Here is a 27599-nt window from a genome sequence, read left to right as displayed (position 1 = left end):
GTAAGCATCCTCGCCACTGGGACGAAAACCTCTGACCCTGACTCTAGAACACGGCAGTGTTGCAGGGAGCCTTCTGAGAGCCTGGCTCACCGGCACAGCAAATTAACCTGCTTGTTCTCAAGTTAAATGCTTTATGAAAATTTACTGGGCGCAAAAAGAGGGAGGAAAACCCAAGTGGTTCCGCAGTGAGCCTGCCTGGCACCAGTGAAAGAATGAAGCCGAGGAGAAAGTCAACATGAAGAGCTGGCAAGAGGAAAAGGTGTCAAATGCAATGAAAACCAAGTGTGGTGCCAGCCATTGCATTGTTTTATTAGTATTTTCTCGAGGAAAACATTTAATTATAGAAGATCTGGTGCCCGTGAGCTAGTAAAGGTGACGCTGGGCTCTGCCACGGTACCCATTTTCAGAGGAATTATGGTGTAAGATGTGGAAGTCGGCAGAGAGAAACGTCCACGTGGCCTGGTCCTTGAGAAGCACTCTTTGCTGTAACCAAAGCTTAGTTGTCAAAGGGCAGAATCTGCCTTTTTTAAAATAGAATGTTCTGATGGCTATCATCATCCTCCATTCTTCCATTTTACACGTTATATTTTTCTTTCCCTTTCCTCGTTGATTTTCTTTGGCCGCGCCATGTGGCTTTCGGGATCTTAGTTCCCTGATCAGGGATCAAACCCGGGCCCCATCAGTGAAAGCACCGAGTCCTAACCATTGGACCTCCAGGGAATTCCCCTCCTCGTTGATTTTTAGAATAAAATAATATGTATAAGGAATAAGGTGGAAAAGTTCTACCCTTTAAAATACTTATACATTTGCCACCTAAAAGAAACAAAGTCTTTTTTAATTCACTTTCTTTGGGAAATAGCTAGGAAGCAAGACAAACAATAATGACAAACCATGAAAAGTAAATGATCAGCTACTATAAAATGAGGTTTTGAGTGTATATTTGAGCAACAGAAATCAAAATACACGAAGGTAGAACCAACAGGTAATCTTGTGTGGGGAATTTTAAAATTCCTTTTAGCTGTAAAGCCTCACCTACCTTAAAAGCAGTTTGTAAGAATAATGATCCAGTTTAATGTGCTGCAAGAAATACTTCTTTACATTGTTTCTGCCATCACAGGGCTTATTCAGTTACCTGATTTCTTCATTCATGGTTGCCAGGAAGACTGATTAATACTAAGGAATGGAAAGAATCCTGTTTGGGATGCTCTTCTGTCGCAGGGTAAAGCTTCCTGCCCAGAACAGAAGTCAAGGCCTTGAGCCTGCAGCTAGCTCAAATTCCTGTTAGCTTGGTTCGTTTAATTGCAAGGTTGTTTGGGCCTTATCATTAGACATTTATACTTCTGTCTGTAAGCTTTTATAACCTCCTACTTAAGGAGACAAGATTCTTTGTGTCAGCACCTTAGCGAAGTGTTGTTGAAGCACTTGGCACACAGACAGGAATTTCCCGGCGGCAACAAACGTGGGTGCAGCCGGGCTCCTTCATAACCTACCTTAGCGCAGCCTCAGAGAGAAAAAGCCAACTTGCCTCCAAAATTTGGTGATGGGAAGGGAAACAAATGTTTTCCACCAAAGAAGTGAAGCAGCTTTGGCTTCAAAGAAAAAACTGGTTCTTTATGTTTACATTAAGACCATTTGGATCCATTTCTAGCAATGTGTCTCACTGTTAGCTTGAGAGGGAAAGGAAGTCATCAGCCAAAATACGTTGCGGGCATCACAGTAAAACTTCTCAGGTCAGGATACAGGTGACACGGCTGTTACCTGATATGTATCTGGAACCACGGCAAGGCTGCCTCATTAAATTATGAACCGATCACTCTTGATTTGTTGTTAAAGAAGAATGAAAGGCCCGCGGCCCCGCCCTGTGTGGGTACCCCGTGCCACCTGTGGCACATGGCAAGGTTCTCACCCTACAATGAAGAAGGGCAGGTGCAGAGTCCTTTGATGACACAGTTCCCTTTCGCTTGTTTACTTTTATTCTCCCACGCAGACTGAAACCCGGCAGGAGGGCTTTTAAACCAAAACAGTTCATTACCTCCTCTAGCCCAGAGAAGTCGCCAAACACAAATAGAGCAGGTTGAGAGGGAGAGGGCAGATTTGCTTGCGGCTGTGCTTTGCGCCAGGTGGGAAGGGAGCCGTCTTCTCCGCTGTCGGAGGGCCAGGACGGAGGGAGACCAATTAGAAGGCGCGAGTAGGGGGGTGGGCTATCCTTCCCACTCCACGTGTTCTTTCCATTTTCGCTTTCAAGGGCTTTCAAGGTATGGTACTGTGAACCCCCAGATCCGAGACCCGCGTACAACACCCATTCCAAAGACAAAAAGATTAGCTTTCACAGCAGCGAGAAGCCCGCGCACCGCAACGAAGACTAGCTCCCACTCACCGCAACTAGAGAGCCGGCGTGCAGCAACGAAGACCCAACGCAGCCAAAAAATTAAATAAATAAATAAATTTGTTGGGGGGAAAAAAAAAAAGCTTTGAGACTAGAGGCCCTCTCTGGATAAAAGCGCTCTCGGGGGTTGGGGAAGTTGCCCACGGGCAGGGCTGACTCAAACAGGGACCTTCTCCACTTAGTGCTCTAAGGGCTGCGGGGTGGACCTTCCCACAGTCCGGGCCGGGCACCAGGAAGCTTCCGATGTGGAAGCTGCTTCCTCAAGTGAACTGTGATTCTTGTCCCACTTCCCCCATCACCCTTTCCTCCCCCAGCGGAACAGGGCCTCCTAAAACATGGGCTCTCCCCTGCCCGCTTGGGAATCTCCTTTCTGTCCGTCTCCTGGCACCAGCACCTTCCCTCCCTAACCTCATAGATACTGACCATCTGCCTTTTGATTCACTCATTATTCCTACCTGTGCCCTTTGCCTTTACCAGCCCTCTGCTGGGTGTTCCTCCCTCCTCTGCACCTCTTGAGATCCTCAACTTCCTGCCTCCCAGCTCAGCCTGCCGTGCTCCCTCCTGCCTCTAAGTCCCCTCAAGTCTGTCCCACTGACTTGAACTGTTACTTCAATTCTCATCCTATGGGCGTTGCGTCGCCCCAGCTAGATGATACATTCCTCTGTTAGTTTATATGTCAATATAAAGGATTTATATATCGTTCCCTCTCCTCCACACCTGTCCCTAACACCGGGCATGGTGGAAAACATTTGATTGAGCCCTCCCCTACTTGTTAAAAAATTTTAATTGCACCAAACCAGGCACATCAGGCAGAATATGAGAATAGTATTCAGATAATTTTCTTTTCAGAATCACAAACACTCTTTTTTTAAAAAGGACAAATCCTATCAGTTATCTAAATGTTTTCAAGTATCTGGACATTTGGTCTTAAGTACATAAAACACCTCATGAGTGATGACATTGTTCAGTTTTCCTCTGGATCCTTCCCATCATGGAGCCATGGCTCCTGCCCACTCCCTACCCCCCAGGAGAGAGCAGTCATAGCACCCCTTCCTCACTCAGATCATCCCACTTGGAACAGATCTCGTGTGCCCTACTAGAACACAGAAATAACATTGCTCCTCTGAGGCTGAGAACAAGCAATGAGTGAGAACAAAGAAAATAATGAGTGGAGAGAGCCATGAACTTGCAGACTCCGGAGCTCCAGTCAAATCTGAGCGTGGTGGTCATTACTGGCTTTGGGAAGGGCGATGCAAGCCTTTAGTAAGTAAATACTTTGTCTTTGCGAAGAGCTGTGTGCAAAGTGTACCTCAGAGCCTCACTGTTAAATCATAAAGTTAACAAGAAATGTAAAAAACACGGGCAGCTATGCCCATGCAGGACATCTTCTCAGGAGTAGCTCCACAGTTCCCTATAGGTTTGGGTTTGAGGTCCCTCAGAGGCTCATGGGGTAGCCTGGCAAGGTCCTCAGAAAAAAAACCACAACAACACAAGACCTGTCATATATAGTTGAGGAAAATCCATTAGGAGCAGATGGGGAAAGGGCAAAGTGAAAGAGGAGCATGGCGGGGAGGTGGTGGATAAGGCCTTGGCAACAGGAAAGCTAAACACCAGCCAGTCACCAGTCAGGGGTGAGGGCAGAGCTGAGTGAAGAGGCTGATGGAAGTAAGCCCTTTCTTTCTACTTGAGTTTCCTCTTCCCAGGGAATTTTCATTGTATTTTGTTGAGAGATGAAGACTGAAACCACAAAATAAAAATATCACAAACCTCCCTATTGTATACAAATGAGTAGACCAGAAATATATCAAGAGCCTAAATGTTGTTAGAATTAAAACTATAAAACTAGTAGAAGACGACATGTGTAAGTCTTCATAATGTTGGATTAGGCAGTGATCTCAAAATGATAACAAAAGCACAAGCTACCAAAGAAAAAATAGATAAATTGGACTTCAGCAAAATTATAAATTTTGTGCATCATAGGACACTATCAAGAAAGTGAAATAAGGGCTTCCCTGGTGGTGCAGTGGTTGAGAGTCCGCCTGCCGATGCAGGGGACACAGGTTCATGCCCCGATACGGGAAGATGCCACATGCCGCGGAGCGGCTGGGCCCATGAGCCATGGCTGCTGAACCTGCGCGTCCGGAGCCTGTGCTCCGCAACGGGGAAGGCCACAACAGTGAGAGGCCCACGTACGGCAAAAAAAAAAAAAAAAAAGGAAGTGAAATGAGGTGAATGACGTCATTTCCGCGTGACTCTTACTTTTGCCTTTATAATTTCCGGTGCTGCTCTGAGCTATGCCTAAAGTAGTTTCCCGGTCCGTAGTCTGCTCCGATACCCGGGATCGCGAGGAGTATGACGACGGCGAGAAGCCCCTTCACGTCTACTACTGTTTATGCGGCCAGATGGTCCTGGTGCTGGACTGTCAGTTGGAGAAATTGCCCGTGAGGCGCCGGGATCGGTCCCGTGTGATTGATGCTGCCAAACATGCCCACAAGTTTTGTAACACAGAAGACGAGGAGACTATGTATATTCGGAGGCCTGAAGGCATTGAACGACATTACAGGAAGAAATGTGCAAAGTGCGGGCTGCCACTCTTCTACCAGTCCCAACCGAAGAATGCTCCTGTGACCTTCATTGTGGATGGAGCAGTAGTCAAGTTTGGCCAGGGTTTTGGGAAGACGAACATATATACTCAGAAACAAGAGCCTCCTAAGAAAGTGATGATGACGAAACGGACTAAAGACATGGGCAAGTTCAGCTCTGTCACTGTGTCTACTATTGATGAAGAGGAAGAGGAGATTGAGGCTAGAGAAGTTGCTGACTCGTATGCGCAGAATGCCAAGGTGATTGAGAAGCAGCTGGAGCGCAAAGGCATGAGTAAGAGGCGGCTGCAGGAGCTGGCTGAACCGGAAGCCAAGAAAGCGAAAATGAAGGGAACCTTGATTGACAACCAGTTCAAATAATCAGGACCTTTCCGTGAACCCAGACTGGAGGCAAGCATTTAGATAAGGAGGAAAAGAGTGTTTTCTTGACTACATGGACTGGTTCCTACCTTTATGCCCCAGCAGAAGGCTTTACGTGACTTCCTAGTGATTCTCCTACATTCAGTGAGGTATTTTTTGCGGTGCGCGGGCCTCTCGCTGTTGTGGCCTCTCCCGCTGCGGGGCACAGGCTCCGGACGCGCAGGCTCAGCGGACATGGCTCACGGGCCCAGCCGCTCTGTGGCCTGTGGGATCCTCCGAGAGCGGGGCACGAACCCGTGTCCCCTGCATCGGCAGGCGGACTCCCAACCACTGCGCCACCAGGGAAGCCCTCAGTGAGGTCTTTGAGTTCATCTGACCTGCTTTCTAGAGATGGATTTTTCTCAATCTTTCTGTGTATAGGTCTTCTGTACTATTTTTTGTCCATTTGATATAAACTTCTTCATCTGTGTAGAAGCTCTGTGAATAGATCAGTGCTTCAGTGTGTCTAGTTTCTAAAGGAGCTATTCTTATTCCTTCTTCAAAGTTAATAAAATGTTTAAAGATTTTTGAAATCTTGGCACAGGGATATCAGCTCGGTGCTTTGTGACCGCCTGGAGGGGTGGGATAGGGAGGGTGGGAGGGAGGGAGACGCAAGAGGGAAGAGATATGGGAACATAGGTATATGTATAACTGATTCACTTTGTTATAAAGCAGAAACTAACACACCATTGTAAAGCAATTATACTCCAATGACGATGTTAAAAAAAAAAAAAAAAGAAATGACACCGAGATAAAAGTTATCTGTTGACTGTCTTTTATTTCACATTTGCTATTTGTGGAGGAGTGTCATATACATAAATATTTAATGTCACACTGCTTCAGTGACATTAGTATGTAGTGTTTGTACCCATGTTTTTATCTGTTCACCTGTATTGCAAGGTGTTGGGACAGGAGGAGTGTTTTAGCCTCTTCGTATTATTTACATGGCTTGGGTGCTTAGTAGGCACCCAAGGCATGTATGTGAGGTGCTGCTGGGAAACAGTAGGGCATTTTTCTTTGCTTTTTTTCCCCCGATTTCTGAATTTGGAAGGAAAAGTAGGTTAGAGTGGGGTTAGATGTGAGCTAGCAAGAACTGGGAGAAGGAGGGGTGGGGGGGTCCTGGGAAAGCCTGGGGTGGGGCTGTGTGACCAGCTTCCCAGTTACTCTCCTGCATCCAATGGGGGCTTTGCAACTGAGTCTTCCTCTCCACCTCATTTCCTGGTCCTCATGTTGAGAGATAATTAGGCATCGTGTGGATAAGCAACCATAACCTCCTCACAATTCCTTGACCACGACTCCAAACAATGACCTTTACCTTCACCCCCCTTTAGCCACAAACTCCTTGGATATCATCTGCACCACCTGTGAGAGCCAATACTCTGCTCTGACCACAGCCTCCTACCATTGCTGCTCTTTCATACTTACTTCCACTAAACCTGTTTTGTTTTGTTTTTAGATTTGAAGAGAGATTATTATTTTTTTCATTGAGGTATAGCTGATTTACAATATTGTGTTAGTTTCAAGTGTACGACAAAGTGATTTGGTTATACATACATATGTATATATCTATATTTTTTCTATTCTTTTCCATTATAATTTCTTATAAGGTATTGAATATAGTTCCCTGTGCTATGCAGTAGGACCTTGTTGTTTATCTGTTTTATATATAGTAGTGTGCATCTGTTAACCCCATACTCCCAATTTATGCACCCACCCGCCCCCCTTTGGTACCCATAAGTTTGTTTTCTGTGTTTCTGAGTCTGCTTCTGTTTTGTAAACAAGTTCATTTGTACTATTTTTTAGATTCCACATATAAGTGATATAACATTTGTCTTTCTCTGCCTGGCTTCACTTAGTATGATAATCTCTAGGTCCATCCATGTTGCTGCAAATGGCATTATTTCATGCTTTTTTATGGATGAGTAATATTCCATTGTATATATGTACCACATCTTTGTTATCCATTCATGTGTCCATGGACATTTAGGTTGCTTCCATGTCTTGGCTATTGTTAACAGCGCTGCAGTGAACATTGGGGTGCATGTATCTTTTCCAATCATGATTTTCTCTAGATATATGCCCAGGAGTGGGATTGCTGGATCATATGGTAACTCTATTTTTAGTTTTTAAAGGAACCTCCATACTGTTTTCCACAGTGGCTGTAACTAATTTACATTCCTACACCCTCTCCAGCATTTATTATTTGTAGACTTTCTGATGATAGCCATTCTGATAGGTGTGGGGTGATACATCATTGTAATTTTGGTTTGCATTCCTCTAATAATTTTTGAGCATATTTTCATGTGCTTTTTGGCCATCTGTATGTCTTTTTTAAAGAAATGTCTATGTAGATCTTCTGCCCATTTTTTTGATTGGGTTTGGATTTTTATTATTGAGTTGTATGAGCTGTTTATATATTTTGGAAATAAAGCCCTTGTTGGTCACATCATTTGCACATAAAAAAAAAAAAAAGAAAGTGAAATGATAGGGAATTCCCCAGTGGTTCAGTGGTTAAGACTCTGTGCTTTCATTGCCGAGGATGCAGGTTCGATCCCTGGTTGGGGAACTAAGATGCCACGAGCTGCATGGTGTGGCCAAAAAAAAAAAAGTGAAATGACAACCTACAGAAGGGGAGAAAATATTTGTGAATCATATATATCTGATACGGATTAAATATCTAGAATATATAAAGAACACTCATAACCCAACACCAAAAGACAAACAACCCATTTTTTTTTAAATTTAGGACTAGAATAGACATTTCTCCAAAGAAGGTACAGATGGTCCCTGACTTACAATGGTTCAGCTTTATGATGGTGCGAAAGCAGTATGCATTCAGTAGAAACCATACTTTGAGTACTGAATTTTGGTCTTTTCTTGGTCTAGTGATATGTGGTCCGATCCTGTCTCGTGATGCTGGGCAGCAGCAGTGAACCACAGCTCCCATCAGCAATGTGATCACGAGGGTCAACAATCGATGCACTGGCAATCAGTCTCTACCCAGACAACCATTCAGTTTTTCACATTTAGGACAGTAGTCAATAAATTACGTGAGATATTCATGTTTAGATGACTTTGCGCAATTGTAAGCTAATATGTGTTCAGAGCACATTTAAGGTAGGCTAGGCTGAGCTATAATGTTCAGTAGGTTAGGTGTATAAATGCATTTTCAGCTTATTATATTTTCAGCTTACAGTGTGTTTATCGGGACATGACTCCATCATAAGTCAAGGAAGATCTGTATACTGATGGCCAGTAAGCACATAAAAAGATGCTCAGCATCATTAATCATTAGAGAAATGCAAATCAAAACCACAACGAGATACCATATCACATCTACTGGGATGGCTATTATCAAAAACAAATAAAATGAAAAATAACAAGTGTTGGCAAGAGTGTGGAAAAATTTGGAACTCTGATAACAGTGTTGGTGGGAAATGTAAAATGTGGTACAACCACTTTGGAAAACAGTTTGGCAGTTCTTCAAAAAGCTAAACATAGAATTACTAAATGGCCCAGCAATTCTACTCCTAGGTATATACCCAAAAGAACTGAAAACAGAGACTCAAAGAGCTACTTGTACTTGTATGCCAGTGTATCCACCCATACACATCCTGAGTCTTCTTAGTCCTTTGAATGAAAGCTGATTCGGCATTTTAATAAACCTGTGTTTTAAAGGATCTTTCATAATCAGCATATCAGAAACTTTGCTCTACCAAAATCTACAGTTTCAGAGTAAACAGAATGCCTAGAGTGTAATAACTTATGGGATGAAATCAATAAATGAACATTTTCCTCAATTTTATTGTGATAAAATACAAAGTTTACCATCTTAGCCATTTTTAAGTGTACCATTAAGTGGTTATTAAATATATTCACATTGTTGTCCTTTTGTAACTGGCTTATTTCACTTAGCATAATGTCTTCACTTAGCACAGCAGGTTTATCCATGTTGTAGCATGTGTCAGAATTTCCTTCCTTTTTAAACCTGAACAATATTCCATTGCACATATTTAACACATTTTGCTTATCCATTCTTCTGTCAGTGGACACTTGGTTTACTTCCACATTTTAGCTATTGTGAATAATGCTGCTATAAAAATGGGTGTACAAATAATTTCTTCGAGACCTGCTTTCAGCGCTTTTGGGTATATACCCAGAAGTGGAATTGCTGCATCATATGTTAATTCTATTTTTAATTTTTTTAATAAATTTATTTTACTTATTTATTTATTTTGGCTGCGTTGGGTCTTCGTTGCTGCTCAGGCTTTCTCTAGTTGCGGCGAGCAGGGCTACTCTTTGTTGTGGTGCGCGGGCTTCTCATTGAGGTGCCTTCCCTTGTTATGGAGCACGGGCTCTAGGCGCGTGGACTTCAGTAGTTGTGGCACGCGGGCTCTAGAGCGCAGGCTCAGTAGTTGTGGCTCGCGGGCTCTAGAGCGCAGGCTCAGTAGTTGCAGCGCACGGGCTTAGTTGCTCCGCGGCATGTGGGATCTTCCCTGACCAGGGCTCGAACCCATGTCCCACGCCTGCACAGGCAGGCGGATTCTTAACCACTGCGCCACCAGAGAAGTCCTATTTTTAATTTTTTGAGGAACTGCCATGCTATTTTCTATAGCGGCTGCACCATTTTACATTCCCACCAACAGTGCACAAGGGTTCCAATTTCTCCACATCCTCTCCAACCCTTGTTTTTTTCTGTTTTTCTGACAGTAGCCATCCTAATGGGTGTTAAGTGGTGTCTCGTAGTTTTGACTTGCATTTCCCTAATGATTAATGGTACTGAACATCTTCTCATGTGCTCATTGTCCATTTTTATATCTTCTTAGGAGAAATGTCTGTTCAAGTCCTCTGCCCATTTTTGAATTGTGGTGTTTGTTTTTTTGGTGCTGAGTTTTAGAAGTTCTATATATGTTCTGAATATATATTCCTTTATCAGACATATGATTTGCAAATATTTTCTCCCATTCTGTGGGTTGCCTTTTCACTCTGTTGAAAGTATCTTTTGATGCACAACATTTTAAATTTTTCATGAAGTTCAATTTATTTTTTCTTTTGTTACCAGTGCTTTTGGTGTTATTGATGAATGAAATTTTAACCAGTTAACTCATGGTATGTTCAATATTGCTGTAGATTTTCTTTTTTCAAAAACAGGCAAACCAAGGGGCTTCCCTGGTGGTCCAGTGGTTAAAACTCTGTGCTTCCATTGCAGGGGGGCGTGGGTTCAATCCCTGGTCTGAGAACTAAGATCCCGCATGCCACACATGGTGCAGCCAAAAAAAAAAAAAAAAAAAGGTTAAAAAAAAAACAGGCAAACCAAGATTTTTGGGGGTTAGAAAACTCAACACTACCATCTTACCTAAAGAAACACTACCAGGTTGTAATAATCAGTGAGAATTTGGCTTTTTTTCTAATGCAGTAACTACAGCAGTCTCTGTGATTATAATACATTTTATACATTTGTAAGAAAAATACAGTAATTTTCTAATGATGACTTTGTCACAAGCACTTCTGTTTTTTAATATTAGTGTATAAAAAGAACTTATATGAAAAGGGAGATCCTTAAATGGAACAATACATCAGAACTTTTTATTTTAAACCAAACAATCTCAAAATTTTCGAAAAAAATAATTTTATATAGATGACAATATCAGGGCCTTTTGCCCATTCCAATCCATGCTTATGACATCATTTTATGAGTCAGATGAAATCAAAGTGAGGTGAGATGGACAAATTCAGAAAAGACAGAATTCACTAGTGTTTTTGAGTATTGGCATGGCAATCTGCCTTTTGTAGGATGAAAATAGTCATTGCTCATTTTTAAAAATCACAGAGGTTATGCATCTCCCCAGAGCCTAGAAAATATTCCGTACTTCTTAACTCCCAAGTCTTGTTTCGGCCGCACAGCTTTCTCACTGCTCCTGTTGCATTCAGGGTCGTCTTGGCGACTTCATCTGAAAACATTATATGTTATTAACATACAGGGTTTCGGAGTGGAGGTGGAAGAAGAGGAAGGTGTTAATTCAGATGTTATGAAACTGTAATAATGCTATTATTTAAGACACTTATTTGGGTATGTTTATACTTTGTAGTTTTATAAATAAGCCCAAGGGGCTCCTCCTGGTTGTCACAATCCTCCTTGAATCTCGTATCCTGTCTGTCTCTTCCTATCCAACAGTAGAATTGATGTCGCTCTAATCCCTGGAAGTTTGGAACTAATGAACTGACTGCTGAGCTGCTGCCACGGAGCTTGGTCCCAAACTATACTGTACTTCACACTCGATTTATTCTCCAGATGGCGAGACTGTGCCGCCCCGCCGCGAGGGACCACCTCTTCCACTGGAGTGTAAAAGTGGACGGATGTTGTTTTCTTTGCAGATTTGATCATTCTGAGCTAGAAACTTGCAAGGCTGATTAGTTATTAGCTTTAATGGGTGCCAATTGAACCAACGGCACGCATATTTTCTCCTTTAATTTCAGAGTCTGCAGGTCTCGGTGATGGTTGATTTATCCGCTTTCTTACGTCAGCAGAGCATGTCTCTTCCCCAGGTGATAAGAATCCGGTCTCTGAAATCATAGCACGCCTTGGTTCCTGGCCCAGAGTCACATAATACGGTGGCTTATGTATAAGGACAAGTTTATTAGCCACCGGTCCACTGCACTGAGCAGCCCATGGCACGAAGTATCAGTTGAATGTGGGAACTTTGGTAATACCACCTTTTAGGACCAGGGCCTGTGAAGAGTCTGACCTGTGCCAACTTTCTTTGTGGCCTTTGCAGAGCCCACCTCTGGAATCAAACATGCTACAAACACACAAAGGTAATTAGTCTCTGCAAAAATCTCATGTAACTGTTGAGGAAGGCCTTATATTCATTATTCCCTCTTTTCAGGTTGTCAGATTTTAGGAGGACAAGTTCATCCTACACTGAGAAATGCTTACCAAGGCTGTCCTGCAGTGTTAACACATTTAGAGTGCAGTTCCTTCTAAACTCCATTTTGAACAACCTGTTTTGCTTCCAGAATGTAAGACCACCCCACCCCCCAAAAACAGTTGTTTTTGAGTGGCCTCTTTTTGCCTTCATTTCCTTTTCCTTCTTTCTCCAGGGAGCATTTACCTCCCAATAATCTCAGCAGATCACCTGGATAGCCCTTCTGAGAAGGTGGTGTCTGCCAGGCCGAGTCTTACTAATCCCCCTAATGAGATGGCACTTGGAAGGATGGTCAGGGCCAAACAAGAGCCAAAGAAAAAGAGAATGAAAGTGTGAAGGGAGCGAGGTGATGGAGATGAGAGAGATGTAAGAGACATGGTAGCAAGACGTAAGGCCTGTGATAGAGAGAGAACAGCATGAACAGAATTTCTTTCTTTTCACAACTGGTGGACTGTGGCTCTCTAGCTGAAGACCCAGAACTAAATTTAATTGTTCTTAGAAACTGCCTTCCTCTCACCCAACAGATGGCATGGGTGTGTTTGCTAGCATAGTAACATATTTCACCATTAAAATACCAAAAAGAAAAAAAAATCAACATGCTTGTTGGTTGGTGTAAATTCAGTGAAGTTGTTGGATATTTTGGGATACACAGCAGAGGGATGCACACTTCACTTATGTAAATTGTCACAAGCAACAGCCCGTTAATAAGGGTGTTGTATGGCAATATAACTCCAAAGCCATCATCTTTTTTTGGAAAGGTACAGAATGATGAAGTGGAAAGAGCTTGGTTTTAATTCTGAGCCAGAAAGAGGAAAAAAAGTCTAATAAAATGCTGAGTATTCACTGCTCATTATTACAGCATGAAAAGTACTAATCAGATTATGCCTAAAATTGGAATGGGGTACTTCATTTGCAGCCAATTTCACAAGGGCTGAATTTTACTAAGTAAACCGGAATGTGCTGAAACCATGGCAATCTGACTTTAGATAAAAATCACAAACAGGTTTAGAACATGAGCTTTGAACAAACAGTCCCCTTCGAATCCAAGTGACACAACTAAACAGCTTAGAGGTCAGATTTTGTTTGACACCAACATGAACAATTTAGGAAGCTGATGTTGCCAGGGATCCTGCGTCCTTGAGCGCACATGCAGATTAAACTAGAGGATGGAGGTGATGATTCAAATAACTCAAGTTTTTTGGGGTTTTTTTAATAAATTTATTTACTTATTTAATTATTCTTGGCTGTGTTGGGTCTTCGTTGCTGTGCGCAGGCTTTCTCTAGTTCCGGCGAGCAGGGGCTACTCTTTGTTGCAGTGCGCAGGCTTCTCATTGCGGTGACTTCTCTTGCTGTGGAGCTTGGGCTCTAGGCACATGGGCTCAGTAGTTGTGGTTTGCGGACTTAGTTGCTCCACGGCATGTGGGATCTTCCTGGACCAGGGCTCGACCCCGTGTCCGCTGCATTGACAGGAGGATTCTTAACCACTGCGCCACCAGGAAAGTCCCTCAAATAACTCAAGTTTTAAAATGCACTTCAGCCCAAACGATCTAGTTAGTTCCCTTCCATTTCCCATACACTTTGTCCCAGCAGACCCTTTATAAGCCCGACCTGCCCTTGAAAGGAAACCTGGAAGTTGAAACTTTTCTGAGCTGAAGCCATCCTGGGTTTGTAGCTGTGCCAGGCTGCATGGAGCATAGCACATCTTGGGTTCTTTGAGGCTATGGATCTAGATACACACAGGAAGCATTTCTCTCGACAGCTGTTGATGGCCTTGGAACCATACTACTGAGTTGATGAGTTGACTTCTGACCTTCACCTTCAGGATCTTCCTATCCTGTGGCTGCAGCGAGAGGGCATGACAGAGCAAGTGGATGCATTTTATTGCTGTGGGACAGCCCACAGCAAGGTGTGGAACCAAGCCACTGTTGGCTGCATCCTTCCTCACTTTAGCTGGCATGAGCTCTCTCTTGCTTTTGTCTAAGCTTGGCATAATTATTGGCAGTCAGAGCTCAGTAAATCAGGACTCCACAGAGCTGTCTCAGACTGCTCCTATGTACTCTGCGTCCATCCGACTTGACAACTTTAAGCTGGTTTCCTCACACTGCTTAACTCAGACCACATTTGGAGGCCTTCCCTGCTTCTACCCGGTCATAGACCTACATCCGCCTGGTTTAAATCTACTGTCTTGGCTTGTCTCCTTGATTGGACTTCAACTCAATATTGGCTCAAATAATTATTTTTTCTCTCTGCTTTGGTTTATTATTTTCCTAGATAACAACTGCTATCCAAATGGCCATATATTGTTAAGACCTTTTTTTTCAAACTACATTCATCAACAGTGAGAAGCTTTAAAGTTTTATTAGTATCATAAAAACCCTTCCCAAATGAAACTACTTTTGATAAGTGTTCATTCTGACCATGAGAATTTGTTGAGGGCTGTTGGCAAGTTGGAGGAATTTGGTTTTGAAACTGAAATTGGCAGGAAGTAATGACCTCAAGGGCTTTCTTTCCCTTGATTCCTGCCCCCACGCCCCAAGTGCACTCCTTTCTCCCCAACCCCTGTCCCCGCTTCATCACCCCAACGCAAAGCCAATAAATAACATGTTTGGTTTTATATAGTTTTTCTGGGGACAATTCAAATACTGAATCAGACTTTCAACCTTTCAGCTTTTCTTAACTGTGGAGCAAAGCCTGCCAAATCAAAGAAAAAAATGTATTTGTCCACCACTTCATGAAGGGATTTCTTGGTGATATTATTGCCTTCCATCTGAATAAGCTAGAGCTTTTTTGTAGTGTGAAGTGTCATTTTCCTGTGAGTGCCTTCTTAATTGAATGTTAAGATTCAACTCAGTTGCAAAAAAATTTTTAAGTGAATAAAAAAAGCATGACGCATGTGGAAAGAGAAAAACAAATCCTTATTTTTTTCCCTAATGTGAATATGCTGGCAGTCAAGACTACCATTAATCCATAAATTATCTAGTTTCTTGTATTTATTCAATGAGAAAATGCAGGTAGAGCACTTAGCACCATGCCTGGTGCTTAGTAAATGCTCAATAAATGTTACCTATTAGTTATTTTACCTTTCCAATGGGAAAGTAATGCTAATGCGCAAAATGAGAACACTATTTATTTATTTATAAATTTATTTATTTTTGGCTGCGTTAGGTCTTCGTGGCTGCACACAGGCTTTCTCTAGTTGTGGCGAGCGGGGGCTACTCTTCGTTGCAGTGCACAGGCTTCTCTTGTTGCGGAGCACAGGCTCTAGGCGCACAGGCTTCAGTAGTTGTGGCTCACAGGCTCTAGAGTGCAGGCTCAGTAGTTGTGGCACACGGGCTTAGTGGCTCCGCGGCATGTGGGATCTTCCCGGACCAGGGATCAAACCCATGTCCCCTGCAGTGGCAGGCAGATTCTTAACCAGTGTGTTACCAGGGAAGTCCTGAGACCACTATTTAGAGTTTCACCAATGTGCATTACAATGGCTTTCATCTCTGCTATAGTCATCTCGAGTGAAGTCTGGAAATCAGTCACTTGCCCATCGGACTGGACAATTCATTTCAAATACCAGTTATTTGGTGGACATAGTAGACATCGTAATGGTGCTCAGACTCTCCATCCACATAAGAGTTTCACAGACAGTTTGATTGTGTTTCTTCTCAATGATAAATAAACTTAGGAGTTACATTTTATCTACACTCATAGGATGAAGCTCGATTGAGAATAGTAAAAACTCTTGAAGACTTTGATCTGGGCCCAACTGAAAAGTGTGTACGAATCAACTCAGTGTCCAGTGGTCTGGCCGAAGAAGACCTGCAGGCCCTCCTGCGGTCCCGGGTCCTTCCTTCCAGCCTGATGCTCCCGAAGGTAGAAGATCCTGAAGAAATCCAGTGGGTGAGTAGCTCATGCTTTGCTTTAATTAAAGACTCAGGAGAGGCTAACAAGGAGTAGCAGAAAGGAAGGATTTGGGTGCTGCAGGTTTTGAAAATGCATACACAGAGCCGAGAGAAAGGGAACTGAGAAAAAGGAGCAGGTCCCAAAGACCATTTCCTGCACACAAGGAGAACCTGGCTTTGCCTAAGTGTTCACTGGAACAGCTCTGCACTTGAAATGATGCTTCTGCTGCCTTAACAGATCTGTGGTTTAGACAGAACAGCCTCCTCCAGAGCAGCCCCTGGAAACCAGCTTACCTGAGACTACACCCGGCCAGGCCCTAACCCTCCACCTGGAAGAGCAGTGATTTGCATACCTCTTAGGCAGATTCATTTGAAGTCATCAGAGACAGTGAAAGCACATTAGCTGCAAAGGAAAAAATGAACCTAGAGGAGGAGAGGAAAAGGTCACTCCTTGGGGCAACTATAGGAAAAGACAGGAAGCTTCTAACTAGTGGTTTTAATTAGCACAGATATTATTTCCTGAACAGTTTTCTAGTTCATCCTTTTTAAATTGCTGACAGGTGTGTTTGTTTCATGACAGACTTTTCAGCCAATAAACCCTTGGCATGTCAAATTACTTAAGAAAACTTTGAAATGGGCCTAATTATACTATGATTGTTTTAATTGTTAAAGTGGGGTGGAGGTTGGAGGGTGAGGCTAGATTTTATTTAGGGGCTGCAGTGATTCTGCAGATCTCTGCCGAATACAGTACGGTTCCACTGTGCCACTCCTGAGAGGAGGGCCCGTGGCACCCAGGTGCTGGAAGCATGGTAAGGGCGTGTGGACAGTGGTGATTTTGATGCCATATCTAGGGTGATCCCTAAGTCTATGGCTACAACTGTAGCAATACGCCGAGTTCTAGTTGTGGCACCCAAATACATTGCTCACCTTTTCCGTGTATGTAGCTATGTTGGCTCTGTGCTTTCCAGTGCCATGGCTGCCTGCCACATGTGGCTAGGGAGCACTTGAAATGTGGCCAGTCCAAATTGAGATGCGCTGTAAGATACACGGGACTTTGAAGACTTCATAGCACCCTCCCCCGAAAAAAGAATGTAAATTATCTCAATAATTTTTATGTTGGTTACATGTTGAAATGATAATATTTCAGATATATTGGGTTGAATAAACCTCTTATTAAAATTAAATTCACCATCTGTTTCATCTTACTCTTTTAATGTAGCTACTAGAAAGTTTAGAATTACACATGTAGCTACCATTATTTTTCTGTCCATCAGCTCTGCATTGGTGTCTTCCTGAAGACCTTCGTTCAAGGTCCCATATTTACTTTCAAAACTGGAGCTCTTCTCAGCAAGGTCACCCCTCAGGAGCTGGGAGATCCTAGTGATAGCAGGTTAATGTTCTCAAGAGTTCCTGCCCCATTCGAATGTGTCTTAAGTTGATTGAAATGGAATCTGAAGTCACTGTTCCCTTTTGGTTTCATAGTTAGTGCCTATTTATCACCGTTATTACCCCTCATTTGAGAGGGGAGTGCTCACCCCGGCCTTCAGCTAAGGCCTCTGTTCGCTGTTTTAAATCCTTGGATGTGAGGAACATACCGAAATCTAAATAGGATTTCTAGTTAACAGAAGTCTTTTGGGCTGTTTATTTTTTCCTCTCCGTTTGTATTTATGTGAAGCATAAAACCCAGAGCCTGATGCACAACTGAAAGATGGGCTTCCTTGTTTTCTTTTGTGTGAGAATCTCTTGCTGGCCTTTTGTCGCTAGTGTGGGTTCTTGTTTGACTGGCACGGCTTATTGGACTATAACAAGCGTGACTCGGCCTCCTTTGTCGTGGGACAATTCTCCCACAAATCCCGAACAGGGTGCATTCTTCCAACACACTATTGGGTGTGCACTGGAATTGAAAGAATTGCTGAGCCCTGCTACTTCATCTCCTCCCCAATCTCTTTGTGATTTTCCCCCTTCTTTTCCTCCCCCCACGCCCCCAGTCCCCTCCACCTCCCTGAAATGAACACTTTACCAGGCCGGAAACATTTAATCGTCTCCTTTTGAAAAAATTAATTGAAACTTCTCCACTAGTTACCTTTTGTGTTAGTACTTAATGCAATTTTTTAAGAAAGAAGGGGAGGAGGAGGAGGAGGATGGGCTAGAATGTTTAATTTTTAAATATGCCCCTATTGCCTTAAAAACAAAAGGCGTTAGAGATTTTTCACACTAGGAACAGGGATATTCCCTGTTGTAAAGGATATTGTAAAGGATTTACCTAGTTTTCAACTCTATAGTTTTTGGGGTTATAACCATTATCACAAAGAATGGGGCAAGTAACATTGCAACTTTTCCTTTTTTTAACAAGAAAAACAAAATTCCTCCAGTGCACAGGTAACACCAAAATCACTAATATTTTACCACCCGTTTTCTAGCTTAAATGTGCCATAAATTAGGTTTTATTTTCATTTTCGTGGAATACTATACATTTTGTCCCCTGAAACTGTAGCCTTCTCTTCCTTCTTGCTATTTTGGTTGAGTTATTCCTTCCCTTGTAAAGTTGCTAAGGAGGCGATGATCATGGTGTTGAGGAAGGGAGGGGCAGCGGGAGCAACTGGGAATAATTCTTCATTACTGAAAGCTGTGATTTATTTTAGCCTAATTGTAAAGTTACTGCAAATCGCTCAAAAGCTTTTTAAAGATCCCAGTGATTAGATTTTTTTTGGTTGGGGAGGGAGGTGCTGCACGGGCAGTGGGGGGGGGCAGCTAAAAGGGGAAATAACACCTCTAATCCTGCTTCTGGTAAATAGGCTGCCAGCCTTTAAAATGAGTTTCCTTTCTATTAGTCAGAATATTATGCTAAGCCTTAAGCATTAGTTTTTTTATGTTGCCATAGCAGCCCTATTCCTGCAGGGTGGTGACCTGCGATGATTACAGTACAAAGCTTATAGGGTCTTGAAACCCCCTTTGAAGATGAAAAGTCTTTGATGGTTTATATTTATGCAAATCTCTTAGATATGATTTACCCAACTGAGACTGAATGGAGAGATGATTAAAATTCCCTTTTCCTTTGATATCCATTAATGGCTGAATATTCCTTAAATTTAAAATGGATATATATGTTTTTATCTTTATTTACAAAAATAGTTTTTTCGTACCTGTGTGTTTTTTTTTATCTCCCCACATCTTATTAGATCTAGATAGACATAATAGATTTACAATTTAGAGTGTGGTGGGTTTTTTTTTTTTCTCCTTTGAAAGGGGTAGGGGGGAGATCTGTGCAAGAGCTTTTGTATGTTTCCAGATGATAGATTTTGGAATTTGGGCTACCCCACTGGCAGCACAGAGCTAGCTGTGAACTGGTCTCATGGAAAAAATTGGCGAGCTTTGGTCTTCAAAGAATTAAACTTCCTTTTTAAGGTCTTCCTAGGTAAGCTAAAAAATTATGAAGAAAAACCTCCGAACAAAGGGTAGTGTTGCTATAATGAATAATATGGATTCCACGTAGAAGGCTTCTGAACAGTTACACCGATGTCTGTGCAGGGTCCGAAACAAAACCAGAATGGCAGGTAGAGCAAGCCTTCATTGTTTTAGGGGCCTGCCACATGCACTGAACGAAGGGAAGGCGAGAGGCCTTAAGTAAAAACCTTTTCAAGGAAAGCATTTAAACTTGAGAATCTCTCCTTCCACCTCTTAACTCCTAGGCCTCAAATTGCGCCTTCAGAAAAAAAAACAATTTTTAATGCTTGAGGTTTTACTATTTAGTTTGCTGGGAACTTTGTTACCTTTTCTCTTTGGTCTTTCCTCTGTTTTTTCCGTTTTTTTTTTTTTTTTTTTTATTCTTTGTGTGGATGAAAGAGGCTGGGATATTACTTCCTCAGGTCAAAGACTTAAATACTACTTCTATTCTACAGTTCAATGATTGTACATTTTTTTTCCCCCACTAGTCACCTATGACACTTTTTATTCTAGTTTTCAGACAAATTTTCATTCTACTTACAAGGCCGAAAACTTGAACAACCTATGAATTTAATCCCTTTTGTGGAAACTGCAATGGGTTTGCTCAATTTTAAGGTAAGGAAACCATAATGTGGCTAGTAAGTTAGTATTTTATTTATTACCTAAAGAGAACTTTTGTTTTCAATTTTAACATCTACTTAAAATATTTTTCTAGAAAGATTTATAAGCAAAGTAAACCTTGAGCACCATTTATTATCTGTAATAACCAAAACCAGGCTGTGAGCATCTTAGAAAACAAAGAAATAGACGCAGTAGCAAGGAAAAACTTCCTCGTCCTAAATATTTAAATGAAATATTTATATATTCCTGGCATTAATTTTAATTAAATAATCACTATATAAATTTTTGCTGTGAATTATTACATTTATAGAATAAATGTACATGAACATTTGTCACCCTTACGAATTAACTTTCAATTATTCTTTTGTAACAATTGCCTTTTATTGGGAAATTATCAGGCCTCTTTGTAGCAACATAATCTATAATGTCTAATACATAAGATTACTATTTTTGAGTTAGTATACACACTAATTTGTACTATATTATTTCAGTTTGCCACATTAGAACATAAAATATTTCCTAATGTATATTCAGGAAGATTAGCTGAGCCAAGCATTTTCACCATTGTATGGCTGCATTAAACTATTTGCCTTAACGAATTCTTAGCTAGCTTGTTTCTTCCTCTTTATCAGTGGCCATTTAAATTGTTTTCCAAAATATGCCTCATGTTCCACCTGACCTGTGAACATCATCACTGTAGTACCCCATGACCAAGGGCAGGAGAGAAGAAATACCTAAAAACAAAAACAGATAGTTGAACTGTACTGGAGAGATAATATGTGAGCAAAGGCTCCGAGAGGAAACTTTGAGAGACCTACTGGCCTATGCAGGAGGGGCAGAGTGCAAATGTTTGGGGAGCTGCTTCAGGCCTCGTGATCAGCATGTTTACACCACTAAGCACAAATCCTTCCAGCCTGCCCTAGAATTCTGAGAATATAGTCAACGCATATTTCTTAGATGCAACTAGATTCATACAGTGATTTCATTTTAAGCGCTGATTTGCCATTTTATTCATAATACACTTAGAAGCACTCACAGCCCCTGAAATTAATCAACAGTGCCCTCATCGGTTCCTCATGTCCTCCCCACCCACATATGTTAGCATGCTTTCTCTCCACCTTTGCAGCATCACAGTCCTGTCTAAGATGACTGTTATTCATCTTTAATTTCACAGAGAAATGTCCAAGTTGCTTATTCATACATCTTGGATGACTTATTGCATTTTTATTTTCCCCTCTGGAGTTGTAGATTTTTGTATTGTTTGTCTTTAATCCTGAGACCATTTACTGAGAAATCTTGATCCCAATGCAAATAATCCAATTAGTTTGATTTTTAAATTCTTTCCTTTTCTCCTGTGGTTTTATGTTTATTGTTGGAGGGTCTCTTAAAGCAAAAACAAATTTTGGAAGAACAGAAATAACTTACAGTCCAATCAAAATGAGTTAACTTGAAAGTTTCTCTAAAGATTGGATGAACTAAAACTTGAACATTATAAATGTATTAATATATACTACTAACTATATTAATATAATCCATTAAGCAAAGCAAATATATGCAACATACTTACTTTGGACAATATTAAATACCTTTTGAAAGGGGTGAATTGGGGCTGCATTTTCAGGACTGCTTTCAGCTAAACTGTGTTAAGAGGTGGACCTTTCTGTTACTGAAATATACCATGCTGCTTCTCTCTAATGGGTGCATTTCTGTGAGCTCTGGTTCTGTTCTGCTCTTTTACAGGCAGTGTGTGAAGAAGCACTAAAGAACGGGCCTCAAGTGGGTCTTTTTCTAGATGCAGTCGTTTTTGGAGGAGAAGACTTTCGTGCCAGCATAGGTGTCAAAGACATGTTTCTCTTCTCATTCTCTCTGTGCATATGTGTATATATTTTTTCTTTGCCCCTTCAAGAATGGGCATTTACATGACAATATATATTTGCCAACCATGACAATGGTTTTTCAGCTGAATGGGCAATACTTCCTGATAATTTAGGGCACCTCATAGCTGTCCTTCTTCCAGAACACTACATCATCACTTCCGTTCATTTATAAAATAACTAATAAAAAGCCTGTCATAGCCTCAGACATGTTCAGGCATATATGACGTCTACTGTGTTCATAATAACTACATTATGTGAACAGCCTTTCTGTTGCTTAAATGTGTTGTTTTCCCATCAGCCAGATGGCTATCTAGGCTTCTAACACAAATTTAAGGCAGTTTCACATTGCTTTGATGAATCATTTTCTACATTAAATGAAGTATGTAAAAATTTTAAATAGATCTTAAATTCCCCCTAAAATATATTTCAGAACCCCTTTATTATGAAATATTTATTGAGATAGTATGCTTGTTTTCACCGATCTTCCCCATCCCTTGGGCACTATGTCTTTGGTCTGGGTGCATGTATAACTAACTAGAGGCTGTGAGTGCATCTAGAAAAGAGGCCAAGGCCACAAAGTGTTTTCAGAGCACCACTACCAGTGACCTGAATGCAAGAGCTTTCCCTGAGCAGTGATATGGTCCAAATATAAACAGTGACAGTTACCCCACTCCTGGGGGAAAAAGAGGAACCAGTCTTTCCAGGAGACTTTTGTGTATCCAGCAGCTCAGTGGACACTTTCTGCCTCCCTCAAAATCAGCGCCCTTGCGTTGCCCCAAGTTCCCCTTCCACACCCTGAAGCTGCAGTATTTGGCTCAGAACCTGTTATGACATGGCATTACAACCACAGCACACGAATTCTGTGCTCAGTGACGGAAGTTAACTATTTCCACGCACAGCTGTTTGGCTACCTTTTATGGTGCTATCTTTGGACTGACACTTTCTGAGCAATGGCAAGAAGGAAAAAATACACCAGGAGTCCTTTGTGACCTATCAAGTCATTTGTGTCTAGCTCCTGAGATAGGGAAGGGGGCTTTTCTTAATGCACGTGCAAGTAACTACACGAAAAGATGCCTTGCAAGATAAAGAGACACATGTGAGATTTAACTCTGCCTCCACATAGCCCTCTCTTCATTTATATTTGAATCATCATTTCACTAGGGAGAAATCCCCAGGAAAACAGAGATGTCTTTACAAACGGCGTTTTTATAATAGATATCTAGGTCCAGTTTCCAAAGTTAACGTCTCCTTTCTCGGTCAACGTTCTGTTTTCAGGTGCAACAAGTAGTAAGGAAACCCAAGATATTCTCTACGCCCGACAAAAGATTATTGTTGTAGCAAAGGCCTTTGGTCTGCAGGCCATAGACCTGGTGTACATCGACTTCCAGGATGGAGAGGGGCTTCTCAAGCAGTCGAGAGAAGGAGCTGCAATGGGATTTACTGGTATGATTCTTGATAATATCTTAGAAAGCAGTATCTAGATTAAGCAAACATTCCAGAAAAACAGAAATTTAACCAGGAACTGGTGTTTCTAATGTAGCCAGGTGTCTCATATACTTATTCCATTATTTGAAACATGAAAAAGCTATCCAGGACCAGAACCTGCCAAACAAATTATCATGTTTGTCTTTGGCTCCACAAGTCAAAAAATAAAGCACTTGTTTTAGTTTCTTCTAATATTACTTACCAGTTTTTTCTGTCCTCTTAAGTATTTTGTTGCAGTTTTTGCTGACACGAGGGGAGGGATGAGGCCATTTTAGAAGTGTTTTTGAGGGAACTGCCATAGAATTTGAGTTGATGGGGAGAAAAAAATTTCCTCAGATATTCAAAATATTAATTTATTTCTGAAAAAAATTTAGTGGTATCTTCTTTGTTGTTTTTTTTTTAAACTCATAACTAGCTTTTTATTCTTCTGGCACTTCAAGCCCCTCCTTACTCTCCCATCCCCCAGTAAGTGTCTGTGCACCTGGTGACACCTATGGGCATTGACTGGCACTAAGATCAGCGGGTCCTCGAAATCCTGTCCTGGAGAACAGGCAGATATCTGTTGATTGGTGTGCCCAGTCACTCAGATACCCAGGAGCCCAGGGAGCAACCGAAAATTGTATTTTTGCAACAGAAATCTATTTTTTGAAAAACCACAATACGATTCTATACACAAACACATGTCAGCAGTTGCATACACACACACACACACACACACGTACACAACCATGGGTAAAAAACACCATAAGCTCTTTTATTCTTATTTGTTCTCCTGCTGCAAGTTCTAAGGATATCCTGATCAGAGATGCACCCAAAAAATAAGGAAAAGAGACAAGCATCCATGCTATTCCTTTTGTAAATATTTTTGAAATGTGTTCATTTAGAGGTTAATGAAAGAAACATTTCATAAAGTGACCTTCAATGTAAAAGATACCTTTGTGGATGTTAATTTAACCCAAAGTAAAATTGAAAGACTGTAGAAACCATTTTAGTGTTATAGTAGAATTAAATAATGCTCTGACCTTTGTGTTTGTGTCTTTAACATAAAGAGTTAAAATGTGATTCCCCCAATTTGTTAAATAAACAAATAAATGTCTATTATAGAGAAATATTTCTCAATCATCTGAACTATTAATAAATGAATCCTCCCTACATTTAACAGTGACTGAGAAAGAAAGAGTCCCTCCACTGAATCCCTGGCGTTGTCCTTGTCTCTGTGCCTGTGACACCTGCCTCCTTCCAATGACCTGTTAGGATGTGGCCCAAATGGAAAAGTTGGAGAAAAACTCCATGAAATCTGTCTAACAGACCCCGATGTTGTTGGTCTAAAATATGTGGCTTTGGCTGCCAAGCAGCCAGATGTTGCTCTGAAATGGGCACTAATACAATAAAAAATAGAAAACACTAAATTGATGGGGGCCTCTCTCACCATCACTCAGGATAACCTGGGTGTCCTCTGCTTCCTCTGGGGTAAATGTTTGCTCCAGAACTTATAAGGGAGTTTGAGAGTTTCTCCAAGAGACGGGACTGAATTAAATTGGTCCCTAATTCAATCGTAGAAGACAAGTTATTGCAAATCAGATTTAAATTTCTAGACTGTGCCCAACTCAGCATGAGGAGCTTACGGACTTGGCACTATTGTTTCTCAACAACAGGGAGTATTAAATCAGAAACAAAATGGAAGTGGGAGGGAGAGGGGAGAGGATGAGGAGGCATGGAGGGTACAGTGCCCGTTATATATTCAAGTGAACTAGTCAGTAAAGGAGGAAGCTAAACTTCAGAGCCATTTTGCAATTTTTAGAAAGAAGGTCTTTATTGTCCCAATTATATTTCTATACACCAAGAAAAGGTAATTAGTCTGATAATAAGATAGATTATTTGTAGTATTTTTAAACAATAAATGCTTTAATGAGTATTTTAGACCACTCACGATCTGCTTGTCCTAATTATTTGTCATTTAATTGCCATACTTGGGGCTTTGCGCAAGAAGGGAGAAAAGGAAGGAAAGAAGGAAGGAAAGAAAGGGGAAGGAAGGAAGGAGGGGAAGAAAGAGGGAGAGCTACACACCCTATCTGAAGCAAGTGGTTGAAAGTTTTAAAATTCAATAAAGTATTATGTTATCCATAACACTGATAAGGATCTGTGCTAATAAGGATTTTCTCGACTTTTAAAAATTAGATATTTTTTAATGAGTTGTAGTTTTTTTGAAACTTAGGCATGTAACAAACAGCTGGTTACAGTTTCTTTTCTGTATTCATTGTTTCATGAGGCCGCAATCCATGTAAATTGATTTTAAATCAATGCATTGGCTGTATAAATGACTATTAACTTTAGGAATTATTTTTATAAAAAGAAACCAAAAATAAATCTTAGAATAAAGCTTTAACAGCCTACTTAGTCATCACAGTTATTCTAGTACTACATGCTGAGAAGAAAGATTATAAATATGAAGCACTATAGGTTTTCTTCTTTTTTGCAGTCTTTTGTAGAAGACAAAAATGACACCATCATACAGTTACCTAAAAGATTTGACAGGTATTGATTTAAAGCACGATATATCAAGTGGTACTGTAAAAAGGATTTCATGGTCATAAATTTTAATGTCTTCCAATTTTGCACCCTCTCAGTAACTTGTCAATAACAGCTCTTCTGTATAAAATATTTGCTTTGCTCCCACATGGCATTAAAGTCTGATGTTCAGTTGTTGGGATATGTAAGATTTGACGAAAGATAACTTCACATATGGAGGTTCATAAATTTCTAAAACCTAACACATATCTTAAAATTAGCCTCAGTACCAAAATATGGCTACTTAAAAGCCATCATTAGTTTCACAGCATTGTAAATAGTTTATGTTTGCTTCTCAATTTATAGTGTCTGTACCAAGAAGTTCCCATGAAATCTGGCTTTTTACACATCAGTGTAAATTATGTACATAAATTATAAAATTCAGGACTAACGATTAGTACAAAATGACTACCAGAACTGACATCCTTTATTAATAATATTGTAACAACTGTTAGATTGCTTAAATATAATTTCAATATCTACTATTGAAAAAAGTCTCATTTGTCATCATTGATGTTATTTGTTCCCAGAAATTATTCCTCAAATAATTTAAAGCATCTTTATTTATATAAGATTTTAATGTTTTATTAGTATGATGACAGATAATGAAATAGCAACATGAGGATGTTTTAATTATGCTACTGTAAAGAAAAGATATTGTTATATTTATTTACTTAAACTCTTTTTCATGAAATAGTAAAAAAATTTTTTTAGAAACATTGTTCTTTTTTCTATTTGACAGAATAATGACAGTAACAGGAATGCACCTTTAATAAAACATCAAGGATATAATTTGTACTGGCTATATGTTAAAGCAGCTATTTCAAAAGCAAAGCAAATTGATATGCCAACAAATATACTTAGCAGAGTAAATTATCATTAAGTGTACATTCATTTTTAAAGAAACAAATATGTCTGTAATTTTATCATATAATAAAATATAATCTCATCATTATTATAACATTAAAGTATGTTGCATTTTATCAATGACCTGATTAGATTCCACTCTTCCCTGATTGTTAAATTGTTTTTTTAATGACTACATGATTTCATAGAATCCTGTGACTCTTATCTTTGTATAATGTTTTAATTTAAGATTCCTTTTTAAAGCTTTTTTAAAACCGTTACTACAGAAATAAGATTTCTTCTGGGGTGTCTAAGCATCTGTATAAAGGAGAAATATCCAATCTTCATTCCATAAGCAAAAAGGGAAAATCTGAGGGGGTTTTTTTTGGTTAGAGAAACTTTATGTAATTTTTTATTTAAACATTTTTAAATGGAGTAATCTAGAGATCACAGTGTTCAAATCTGCCTTCTGTTTTACTATACTGAATAAAATTTTTTTCATTGAAATCCAATTTTCTATTAGTGGTTAGAAGGGATGCACTAAATTCATCTAA

General features: G+C 40.6%; 2 protein-coding genes across 10 annotated transcripts in view; both read left to right on the top strand.

Moving 5' to 3' along the window:
- The window catches only part of CLYBL (citramalyl-CoA lyase), a 296263-nt gene that overhangs the window by 223826 nt on the left and 44838 nt on the right, over nucleotides 1-27599 (top strand). For 8 of the 9 annotated variants that reach the window (XR_007473136.1, XR_007473137.1, XR_007473138.1 and 5 more), the window contains 4 exons: nucleotides 16014-16202; nucleotides 20162-20263; nucleotides 22010-22103; nucleotides 23422-23589. Coding sequence is in view for 6 of the 9 variants with exons in the window: in XM_049701196.1 (XP_049557153.1) it covers nucleotides 16014-16202; nucleotides 20162-20263; nucleotides 22010-22103; nucleotides 23422-23589 (553 nt within the window). In the remaining 3 variants the exon portion in view is untranslated. The remainder of the gene's footprint in view (nucleotides 1-16013; nucleotides 16203-20161; nucleotides 20264-22009; nucleotides 22104-23421; nucleotides 23590-27599) is intronic. The other variant, XM_033435098.2, reaches the window with a different exon arrangement.
- On the top strand, nucleotides 4614-5911 carry LOC101287564 (STING ER exit protein). The gene has a single exon (XM_004273634.4). It carries the CDS (start codon nucleotides 4681-4683, stop codon nucleotides 5347-5349), a length of 669 nt encoding a protein of 222 aa, XP_004273682.1. The 5' UTR covers nucleotides 4614-4680; the 3' UTR covers nucleotides 5350-5911.

This window comes from Orcinus orca, chromosome 18, assembly GCF_937001465.1.
Source record: "Orcinus orca chromosome 18, mOrcOrc1.1, whole genome shotgun sequence".
Lineage (NCBI taxonomy): Eukaryota > Metazoa > Chordata > Mammalia > Artiodactyla > Delphinidae > Orcinus > Orcinus orca.
The sequence above is the reverse complement of the archived record's forward strand: the minus strand, read 5'-3'. Positions and strand labels throughout refer to the sequence as shown.

Bases quoted from the DNA above. Each gene is read 5' to 3' on its own strand.
- LOC101287564 (XM_004273634.4), top strand. From the start codon at position 4,681: ATGCCTAAAGTAGTTTCCCGGTCCGTAGTCTGCTCCGATACCCGGGAT.